Source organism: Chenopodium album, chromosome 2 (genome assembly GCF_948465745.1).
Source record: "Chenopodium album chromosome 2, dcCheAlbu1.1, whole genome shotgun sequence".
In the NCBI taxonomy this organism is placed as follows: Eukaryota; Viridiplantae; Streptophyta; class Magnoliopsida; order Caryophyllales; family Amaranthaceae; genus Chenopodium; species Chenopodium album.
This window is the reverse complement of record NC_137835.1, coordinates 21782556-21794963: the sequence shown is the minus strand read 5'-3', so window position 1 is coordinate 21794963 and position 12408 is coordinate 21782556. Positions and strand designations below refer to the sequence as shown.

Below are 12408 nucleotides of genomic sequence, written 5' to 3'. Positions count from 1 at the left end.
GGAGGGTGATGTAAAAGAAAAAGGAAAAGAAGCATGTAAGAAAGGCAAGGCAGCTAAAGTAATGCGGTACTTTCCCCTTATCCCTAGATTAAAGAGGCTTTATATGTCATCTAAAATTGCAGAGGACCTGATTAGTCACTTTAAACGTAAGGATGATAAGATAATACGACACCCTGCTGATGGCGAGGCCTGGAAAAAATTTGATGAAAAATATACAGAGTTTGCCGCTGATCCTCGCAGTGTTAGATTAGGCCTAGCGAGTGATGGTTTTAATTCATATCGTCTTATGAACACAAATTATAGTACATGGCCGGTGGTCCTCATTCCTTATAATTTACCACAATGGCTTTGCATGAAACCATCATCCTTTATTCTTTCTATAATTGTTCTTGGTAAATTTGGTCCCGGTATGGATATTGATGTGTACTTGCAACCACTAATCCATGAATTGAAATTATTGTGGGAAGGTGTTGATGCTTTTGATTCTTATAGTGGAAGCAACTTCAAACTGCGAGCAGCCCTACACTCTACTATTAATGACTTTCCGGCTTATGCTATATATGTTGTTAGGTTGGAGTACGAAAGGCTACAAAGCTTGTCCTTCTTGCACTCATTCTACTTATTCAGATAGATTTGGTGGCAAAATTATCTACCCTCGTTATCAAAAATGGTTGCCTATTGATCACCCATATCGTTCACAAGCTAATTTGTTTGATGGGAAAGAAGAATATGGTATTGCTCCGATTCGTACCAGCAGGACCGAAGTTTTGAAGCAACAAGAAGGGGTAAATTATGTATATGGGAAGACAAAAAAAGTTCCTAAAAAAAGAGGGAAAAAAGCTGCCAATGAACTTGATGATGATTGCGATCCCGATGGTGATGATGTTCTTTGGAAAAAGAAAAGTACATTTTTTGAATTAGAGTATTGGGAGCATAATCCTCTTAGACATAATTTAGATGTTATGCACATTGAAAAGAATGTGTCCGATATATTATTAGGAACTCTTTTAGATATGGATAATAGTAGGGATGATGAGAGTGGCAGAGAAGCCCTAAAGAATTTGAATATAAAACCTCATCTATGGATCAACCCTCAATGTTACATCCCGCCGGCTACACCATGTCTAACGAGGAGAAAGAACGATTTTTGAAAGTCTTGAAAAAGATGAAAGTTCCTGATGGATATGGATCTAATTTGCAAAGATGTGTGAATCTAAAGCAACTGAAACTTATTAATATGAAAACTCACGACCATCATATTCTCATGCAAGATATCCTCCCGGTTGCTTTAAGGGCGTCGAATGCCACAAGAGTTATTGACTTGCTTGAGGAGTTGTCTGACTTTTTTAAAAAGATATGTTCAACTTCTATAGATACAAGAGAATTAGATACCACTCAATCAAAGCTCGTGTTGACTCTTTGCAAGTTTGAAAAAGAATTTTTACCAACATTTTTTACAATCATGGTTCATCTACTAATTCATTTAGTGGAAGAGGTCAGACTAGGCGGACCGGTTCATTATAGATGGATGTATCCTGTTGAAAGGTACTTATTATTATTATTATTATTATTATTATTATTATTATTATTATTATTATTATTATTATTATTATTATTATTATTATTATTATTATTATTATTATTATTATTATTATTATTATTATTATTATTATTATTATTATTATTATTATTATTATTATTATTATTATTATTATTATTATTATTATTATTATTATTATTATTATTATTATTATTATTATTATTATTATTATTATTATTATTATTACTACTACTACTACTACTACTACTATTATTACTACTATTATTATTATTATTATTATTATTATTATTATTATTATTATTATTATTATTATTATTACTATTATTATTACTATTATTATTATTATTATTATTATTATTCTTTTTATTTGTATTATTTAATTTTTATATAATAATTTTTCCTATTCTTTCACATTCACATACAAAATCGTTACTGTAATTCAAGGTACTTGGCCTTTTTGAAATCTCATGTAAGCAATAAAGCGCAACCGGAAGGATCTATAGCGGAAGTTACCTTTTGTGGGAGACAATTGCATTTTGTTCGAGATATTTAGAAAGTGTTGAGACTATGTTCAATAGACCTAGAAGGAATGAGGATGGTGTATCAAACATTAACAACTATTTGTATAACTCTGGTGGTCGTGTTGTTGGAAAGAAAGAAAATGTCCGTTTGGATGATAGAAGTTTAAAGCAAGCTCATCGCTATGTTTTACTTCATTCTGATGAACTAACCCCGGTGCTCAAGTAAGTAGCATTATGTGTTTAGTTAAAGCGTCCAATATATACTTGTTACTAACATAAAATTTACAATCTCGATAGTGAGTTCCTAAAACTAAAGAGGCAAGAGAATGATGTTGGAGGAAGTCAAGCTGATGAATCTATTGAAAATCAGTGGATAATTGATGAATTTGCAGATTGGTTGCAAAGCCATGTCATATGCTTTTACATTTAGGGTCTTTTTATTTTCATATTATACAACTTTCTAATTCTAACTTTATTATTCTCGAATTATAGGTCCTTAATTTAGATGATAGCACGATAGATGGAAAGTTAAGAAAAGCCTTAGCCGGTGGCTTGAGTAACCGCGGGAAAAGGATAAAAAGTGTTATTATCAATGGTTACAAATTTGATATTGTGGATCGTGAGCGATTTCGAGTAACTCAGAATTCAGGAATCATAGTGGAAGCAGAGGGTTACGAATATTATGGAAAACTCAAAGAAATTTTGGAATTAGATTATTATGGTTCTTATAAGGTTGTATTGTTTTGTTGTGATTGGGTCGATATCCGTAGGGGTATCAAAAAATATCCAAATGGAAGTGTTCGTATCAATTTCTCAAAGTTGATGCACACTGGTTGATTTTTGCGTGATGATCCATTTGTTTTCTCATCTCAAGCAAAACAAGTTTTTTATATTGAGGATGAGATACAAAAAGGGTGGTGTCATGTTGTGAAAACTAAGCCTAGGGACTTGTTTGATATACCTGAATAATTTGTTTACAACTTTTATAATTTATTATAGATTTGAGTTCATAAATTTGGATGGTTGTGTATTTTTATATTTCATTTAGTTATTCTATTCATCAAAGTTTGTATTTTGTAACTTAATTTCTGTTTTTGTTAACTGAATTCTAGAACTGAAATCAGAACTGAAATTCAAATCTGAATTTAGTTCTGGATTTCAGTTTTGATTTCAGCTCTAAACATCAGAAATGAATTCTAGAACTGAAATCAGAACTGAAATTCAAATCTGAATTCAGTTTTGGAATTCAGTTTTGAATTGAATTCTGAACATCAGAACTGAATTGCAGCTCTGAACATCAGGATTTAAATCAGAGGTGAAATTCAGAATGCTTGTGTGTGTGTGTGTGAGTGTGTGAAATTCAGAGCTTGTGTGTGTGTATTTGCAAAATTCATGGGCTACAGTGTTGGGTTATTTTGTAGATGTGTTTACCTGTTTTTCTTGTGCTTCTTGTTTTTCTTTTTCTTTTTCTTTCAATATTTTACCAAATTTAGGGGTATCAAAATTATTGTGCTTCTTGTTTTTCTTTTTCTTTTGTTAATCTTTCTTGATGTGTTTACCTGTCTTCATGCATTTTATTTATACTTGCTGGTGCTTTATAATAAACATATGGATTATGGTGTGTACTAGAAGCCTAGAAGTGCTAGAAAACTTGATTGCAGTGACTACTTGGAACTTTTGGCTGAAGATGATTGCTTCTTTTGTGCTTTATGGATTGTTTTAAACCTAAATTACCAACTTTGTTTCAAGTTTTCAGAACAGCTGTCTCTAATGCCCTAAATTTACAACCATCATACATTATGCATAGTTTTGTGTGAATCTGCTGTTTTCTAACTTGGCATGCAGTTTCTTTGGTTAACTGATGTGTGTGTATTCACAGATGTATAGTTTAGATGTACATATATTGTCTTGTGTTTATATCAGTTTTGACATACTAATGTAGCTTATCTTATGGTTTTATCAGGTAAAAGATGACTTATCGAAGCAAGAGAGCAAGGGAAATACTTGCTGCCACAGCTAAGTCGCATGATCCACTGTTAGCACAGTCACCAATTACAACTACTGCACGTGAGTCATCTGCTACTGAAGTTGTTTCACAACCCACCAAAAAATAAGCTATTAAGTCACCACAGACTGAGGTACTTAAAGATGACAAATGGGGACCTTTTTCTCCACCCATTACCACTAAAAAATCTGACCAACAACCACCTAATAGTTTAGGATCCATTTGGAAAAACCCTCCTGGTTCAACATCGAGTTCAGTCAAAGAAGCAACTACATCAGGTTATCAGAAAAAATATCCAGCGAAAGTTTCATCAAAAGTCTCACCTAATATCCCACCTAACATTCCACAATCAATTAGACCAGACTCATCATCGAACTCCCTTTCTACTTCTCATAAACCTCTCAAGCAAGATGTGAGACGAGGAATTCAGAACCTTGAGACTGGTGCTGTTAAAACTTCAGCAACAACTCCACAGAATAATCAAGAACGACAAAACAGTGGAAAAGAATCAGAAAAGATCCCGAAACAATCTAAGTCTTTACGACCAAATGCACTTCTGGATTGGCCTGCAGACATAGATTTTGACGACAAGGAGGAGGTTCTAACCATAGGTAAATATTTTATTAAAGTTGTCTGCTGCTGCTTGTTGTTGTTGTGGTGTGTTTCTGCCCTATTGCTGCTGCTTGTTGTTATTGTGGGGGTGTTTGTGAATAGCTTTGGTAGAGTAGATGAGTACATACAAATACACATTAGCTTTGCAAGTGCATAACAGTTACATAATTACAAATACACATTGACTGATTTCTGGTATAATTTTCTATTAAAGTTTGCTGCTGCTTGTTGTTGGGGGGAGGTTAACAAAGGTTTTATGAAACAATTCAAAGCATCTAAGCATATTCCATGGTATATACAAAAGCCCTAGATCCTCAATAAGGAAGAGATCTTAATGTTTAGTCAATGAAATATTGTAAATTAGGATACAAAAGAACGGGTAGATACAATGTAGCTCAAATGTGTTTCATTCATGCCAGATTCTCAACAGAAGAAAACAAAATGCAATTGTAGAGATGTATTCAGCACTCTTAGAGTCTTAGCAAACAACAAATGGCATGTACTCCCCCCATCATAAACAAATAAACTTTACATTACTTTCTTTCCTTTTAAGTAAAAGCAAATAAAAATGCCCAGCATAGAGCGTTATATCAATCCAGGATAGTTGTCAAAGCTAAAACATGAACAATGAAATTATGATGTAATGAAATATGATAATTCAATTGATCTTTTAAACAACAATTTCAACGACTTTCCAACTATCTGGAACATCTGTTTATCAAAATACCAATGTAAATGTATTAAGCTTACTTGAAAGCACAAAGCAAATGGATAATTTATGTCACCAATAGCTAGGCACTATAAATAAAAAGGGCTATAGTCCTGTGGAGACTGTTGTAAAGGCAAGGGTATGGTGTAGAATCTGTAGATTTTTTTAAAAACCACAGTAACATGTATGCAATTATGTTATGTAAATGAGAGTAAGAGCAGTCAGAAATATGTTGAACTTATGCACTTATTGGATTTTGGCTTGACTGTCTTCATAACTTATGTTGAACTTATGCTTGCAATAAGTGTTTACCTTTATACCTTTGGCTAGTGCTAATTTCATGTTGTCTTTTGTTGGTCCGGAGGATTGGGGAGGTTTTTGTCTGAATCAACATATCTAGCATAACCAATTGGAACCGAACATGTTATGCTAGTTCAAGAAAAAAAAGTCCTACCAAAATGATAACAATAACATAGGTTTTGTTTGAATATAAATCTCAAGTAACAGATCAGAGGTAGTTGTATTTTGAGAGAGACAAAAAATGCATCAATGCATAAATTGCTTCACTGATTCATAATATAAGGAATAAAAGCAGAAATTATGCAAATTAAAGGCTTACATAATTGATATTTAAACAATGGCAGGAGCTCAGTTTACCATACATGCTAATTGAGAATCATCATCCTTGTATTCTTTTCTATGTATTACATTCTAAAATACTCATTATTCCTTGACAAATAACACTAATAACACATGCTTATTTACGGTATAAAAATCAGGTAAATGCTACATAGATCCTGTACTACTTCTGTTAAAAATTTCAGCCAAATTCCATATGGTAGAATTAGAGCAGTATGAAATTTTAAGATGTTTGGAAGGGTTGCCTTACAAATTACTAGCTCTGAAATTTCCAGAATGTTCAATAGTCTTTTTCATCTATTTGGTTTGAGGTATAACTAATAATATTACTTGTTGCTTGCCACTTAATTTGCTTGCTAATCCACTTAAACTGATTATTTCTTTTAACTTAATTTTGTTATTTTATTTAGATGCCAAGGGTAATACTACATTAGTAAGTGGTATTATTCTGCCAATTGACGTATGGAGTAATAACGGCGTCCAGTACTTTGTCGAATTCAATGATTTATGCCAGCAAATTAGGAAGGGTGGACATATTTTGGTTAAATTCATTAGTATGATTGCGAAGATGGAGTCACATTGTCCAGATGGGGAAAAAGATTGGCATGCAATCGACAAGCATTTTAAAGGGAAAATAATTAAAGACATAAGAGTAAGTATATTCATCCCTAAGACATCCCCTGTATTGCCTAAATACACATACTTAGCCGGTCTTTTACTTCTAATTGATTACTTATTTATATTTTTAACTAATTATTTTTACTAAAGGACTGTTTTGTGATTCCTACTGGTACGGAATATGACAACCAAGCTTTGAAGCATGCCAATAAATGTTGGAGGCAGTTCAAATACTCTCTGAAACTGATTTATTACAAGCCATTGGAGAAGAAATTGGATGATATTTGTAATAATGTGCCACATGGAATTACCAGTAGTAACTGGGTTAAGTTGGTAAAATATTGGGATTCGCATTACGGGAAAGGAAGGACAATATTTACCTTATTGTTTACTCTATTAAGCTGTAATTAATCTCTAACTAAAAAATCTGAAAATGTGATTGCAGACTATGTCAGTATGCGGTAAAAAGGCACGAGCTTCTCAAAATCAGATTCATACATCTGGCTCTAAAAGTTTTGCAAACCAACAAGCTGATTATGTATGGAATATATATGTCATTTTATATTTACTTAGGATGTTAGTAAGAGCAAAGCCAGGTTATATGCGTTATATACTATTGTACACATATTTAATGCTTGTTTTGCCTTATTATTTATAGGAAGATGAACATGGACAAAAAATGAGCTTGTTAGCGCTGTGGATTAAAACCCATATGGGTAAAGACGGAAGATTTCTTTCTGACATAGTCACTGAAGATTTTGTGGTATGGTTTTGTGACAGATTTCTGGTATCATTTTGTGTAGATTTTGTGGTGCGATTTTGTGTTATTTGTGGTCTTACATTACTCCTAAATGTTGGTATAGGATGATGTTAAAGCTAAGGTTGAAGAGCTGAGGATGATGCACCCTAAGATGTTTGAACAAGAGCTTGAAGATGAAGCATTTCAGCAAACTATGTATGGCAATGAGATTCCCGATCGCCCTGTGGGTTACGAATTAGGGGTTAAAAAGGGGGATATTTTCGGAGTACGTGGTGTGTTAAGGAAGGAAGGGTATGGAAAATTTCAAAAGAGGAATATTGTGATGGATAGTGTTAAAGAAGAAGTGAATGCTTTGCATAAAAAAAATGATACACTATCCCAAGAAAATGAAAAGCTGAAAGACCGGGTCGGACACAACAATCTTCTTCTTAAAGAGCTTGTTGGAAAATTTTCTCAGATTGTAGGTGCAGTTCGTCAAGAGAATGCATCTTCGGATCTTTTAAACAAAGCAACTGAGTTCTTAGAAAAGGCAAAGCATCAGGTAATCTCACATTTGCTTGCTTTGCTCTATGGTTGAAAACATTATTGTGGACCTGAATTCAGAGCTGAATTTAAGAACTGAATTAGTGCTAAATTTAAGAACTGAATTAGAGCTGAATTTAAGAACTGAATTCAGAACTGAATTCAGATCTAAATTTCAGAACTGAATTCAGAGCTAAATTTCAGATCTGAAGTTCAAAACTGAATTTCAGATCTGAAAATCAAATTTGATACATTTATACTTAAGTTGTTGCTTAGCAGACTAATCTGATTTCAATGTGTGTTTGGTCTTTCATGCAATCAAGTTCACTCTTGAGTTCTTGTATGCTTAAAGCTTATTTACAATTGGTGAATGAAATGGCTATTTTAAGTTGTTAATAATCTTATAAGATTATTGTGCTTCAAATGCATCTGAATGCACACAAATTATATTTGATGTGTTAGTATCAGTCATTATGGTATTAATTCAATTCATGTTGTTAATCAAATTGGTAGAATTTTGGTTCTATCTGATGGGTTTTTGTATCTAGTTGATCTGCAATTGTTACAGCCTGTGAAAAAGTTAGGGATTCTGAAGGGTGTTAATGTTGTTGCTAGAAGGGTTTGTAGTACTAAATCTGGAAATTCTAATTGGATTAATGAACAGGGAGTTAGTAGTAGTGGTAGTAGTGTAGGTGGGAGGCTTATGAAAAAGTTAGGTGGCGGGGTTAGATCGAATGGGGCGAGGGTTAAGGAATTCATCTCTAGGGGAGTGGATAATGATGGTGCCTACCTTTTTGTGGTGGCAATGGGGAAGAAAGTGGTGTTCATTGAGCTGAATTCAGGCAGTAGTAAGCATGATCGAGAGGTCGGGTGGGAAACGTAGGTTGTTCGTGTTTTGAAGGAAATGTCGTGTATTGATGGTGTGAAGAGTATGGCTTGGCTTAATGATTCATTGATTTTAGGGACTGATAATGCTTATAGTTTGATGTCCTACATTACAGGGCATGTTGATTTGATATTTTCACAGGCTATAACAATTGCGAATCCATGCAGATTAATTGCTGAGTTGGTGGTACACTGGTATTTGGTAATTCTGGTATTTGATTGCAGATCAACTAGATACAAAAACCCATCTGGTAATTCTGGTTTTTACAATTCATGTTGTTCTGCCTAACACGGCCGCTATTCCTTGTCTCAAATTGTTGTCAAAAGATATAAAGGTGCTTCTACTAGTTGATAATGCGGGCATTGTGGTGGATAATCATGGACAGCCCATTGGTGGTACCCTGGTATTTGGTTGTGCTCCTCATTCGATTGCTGATTTATCTTCGTATGTGGTGGTTGATAGTAATGGAAAGATGGAATTATAAGCTTGTGTGTGTATGTGTGTGTGAATAAGCTTATATTGTGTAATGTACTAATTTATATTTTGTATTTTTTTTTTTTTTGAAGATTGGAAAAGGCAATGTAGGTGCAACAAGAGAATAGGCCGGAACACTTGAGCATCAAAACAAGCGACTACATCGTCTATAACGCCATCATCTATCTATTTTGGTTTTTAGTCTTAATTATATTAGTGATGCATTTATTTAGGGACAAGCTACTATAATATGCGACCTTTTTTAAAAAAATATATATATAATTGTGTTGATGTTTTCGTTTATAAATTTGGTAATTTAATCTCTTATTATTGTTGATTTTTTTTTTTTTTTTTTTGTAATCTGATCTAGTTATATAGAATATTTGTTTACTCTAATTTTAATGTTATTAATTTAATTTATGATAAATTTAAATAACTATAATGTATGTATGATGGTAATAATTTAATAAAAGGAAAAAAAAAAGCTTAAAAAAAATTCTAGACGCTTTTTAATGTCTACATATTTTGCATATTTTCACATTTCAAAAGTTTCCCTCCATACCATAGGCTGACACGAATAAACGCAAGACAACAAAAAACGTCGCTAAATTTGAGTATGTGGACATGTAAAAGCGTCGCTAAAAACTACACAAAGTTGGGAAAATGCGCGAAATTAGTATTTTATGACACTTTGTATATTAGTTTAGACACAAAAAAGCGTTTAAATTCTTGACGCTTTTCTGTGTCCCTCAAAATTCTCGACTCACGGATTCTCGACGCTTTTTAGCAGCGTCGAGAAATTTTTTTTCAACGCTTTTTAGCGTCGAAAAAAGACCTAAAAAGCGTCCAAAAAACACGCTTTTTGTAGTAGTAAAGGGATAATAGTAAGTGTCGAATGACTATTATTATTTAATGAAATCACCACCTCCCTATTCCATTCAAAAAAAAAAAAAAAAAAAAAAAAATTAAGATAAGCTATGCTATAAAATTAGGAACTTAGGTAAGAAATACAGTTACTTTCAATTAACATAACCATGTATGTGTTGTAGTTTTGAGTAAATATATAAACCATATTTCTAGTAACATGATTATGAATAATCAAATAAGATGTAAACATAAGTTGCAACTTTGGTAAGAAATACAATTTCTAGTTACAATTTATTTTTTACACTAATAAGTTTAAACACTATAATTTGTACAATATGATATGTTTGAATGTTTTTTAAAATATAAATAAATAGCATGAATAATGGGTTCTTCCCTTCTTGATTATACTAACCAATAGGTACTAAAACATGTGGTTTGTTAGTTTGGTACTAAAATAATATAAAGCTTTGCAGAAATTGTATGAGACACAAATAATTACTAAAAATATGTGGTTTGTTACAAAATAAATGTGTTTGTTACTAAAATAATATCAAATTTTATTTGCAAACAATGTATAAGCAAGGGACGTTGCAATAAAAAAAAAAAATTTAAAGAAATGATAACCGAATAGATCATTGTCATTTGTTGAAGAAAAAAAAAATTAAATTGACCTAAACTAATAAACAAGCTTGCGAATTAATTTTTTATTTATTTTAATTTCATGATAAATTAACCGGTAATGGAAGTTGTCATCTTCTCCAGAGCTGACATCTTCTATATTCCTGCTAATCACCGAAAATGATTTTTTTTTTTTTTTTTTTTTTTTTTTGCTACACCGAAATCATTCACCAAAAATTGAAGTTGTCAACTTCTCCGGTGGGGGTATGTTCATCTTCTAATAATATTTCTGAAATTATAAACCTTTCACTGTTAATTGATTATTAAATATTTTCAAAAAAAAAAAAAACAAATAAAATTCCTGCAATAAATGTTTGTGTCTTGCAATAAATGCAAAGTTGACACCAAAAATTTACAGCAAATTGTTTCCCGCTCAGCTTCATGTAAGGCGCAAGAATGGGTGAAAAGTTTCCCACCCATTTTTCCCTCTTTTTTTTGGCTAATGCTGATGTGGCATCATTTCATTGGTAATGTATGTTGGGACCACATATGTATGTGTATCATTGTCCGTGTAAAGTGGGTCAACCCAAACATATTAATTAGAATATGAAGTTAGCGATGTTTATATATAATCATTGATTCTTGAATCATTGGCAAATAACAATACACAACCAATTAATAAAAGAAAAAAAAAGAATTAATATTTTGTTAGATTGATAGACGACGACCATGTTGAGACTTGGAATTGACTGACTTTTCACCAAGCAGACGGAAGTGGAGGTAAATTGTGGTGGCCGGTGTTTTTTGTGGAATATGGAGCAAACAGTAAAGAGATGAAATGTAAAAAAGAGATGGGATTTGAGGCAGCCACAACATTTGAAGTTTGAGGAAGTGAGAACACTGGAAAAAAGGAAAGGTTATATATACTTAGGGTTACGTTGAGAGTTTATTTTGGGCTGAATTTGTTGGCAGGTTGGATTAGTTTTACACTTGGTTTTGGCACATGATTATTTTCGTGTTACATGGGTCGTTTTCGGGTTGAAATTTTCAACCTTAACCGTCCCTTTAATTATCAGGTCGGGTTCGTGTCAACCCATTTAAGTTTGGGGTCAAAAACCTCAATCCAAATCCGTTATTTTTAGTTCGGGTCGGGTTTTCGGGTCGTGTCATTTTTTGCCAGCCCTAGTGCCAATGGTGCATTTTCTAAGTTCTTAATAAGAGTGATAAACTGGCTTAGACTTGTTCTTTTGAGCTTCTCTATTCAGCCCTGCTGAAATTTGTTATGCTCTGCTGAAATCTGCTCTGCCTACTCTACAGTGTGTGGAAACCATGTTTTGTCTGCTCTGCTGAAATCTGCTCTGCCCTGCTCTACAGTGTGTGGAAACCATGTTTTGTCTGCTTTGCTGAAACCATGTTTTGTCTGCTCTACTCTACCCTATTCTGTCGTACCCTGCTAGAAGCTCAAAAGAACGGGGTCTTACAACTATAGATTTCATATAAGGTGTACAAAATAGATGGGTTTAAGGCGTTGAAGGATGGAAGAAGAGTGATACAATTGCGGTTGAAGTTGCAGCAACTAGGGGTGTGCATATATAGAAACAAATCAGACTAGATCA

The 12408-nt window shown here is 33.0% G+C and overlaps 1 protein-coding gene across 1 annotated transcript; it reads left to right on the top strand.

Annotated features, from left to right (window-relative positions):
* Positions 1 to 7344: 7344 nt before the first annotated feature.
* On the top strand, positions 7345 to 9600 carry LOC145570461 (uncharacterized). The gene is made up of 3 exons (XM_081629559.1): positions 7345 to 7428; positions 7529 to 7966; positions 9400 to 9600. Exons 1-3 carry the CDS (start codon positions 7345 to 7347, stop codon positions 9433 to 9435), a joined length of 558 nt encoding a protein of 185 aa, XP_081485685.1. The 3' UTR covers positions 9436 to 9600.
* Positions 9601 to 12408: the final 2808 nt, after the last annotated feature.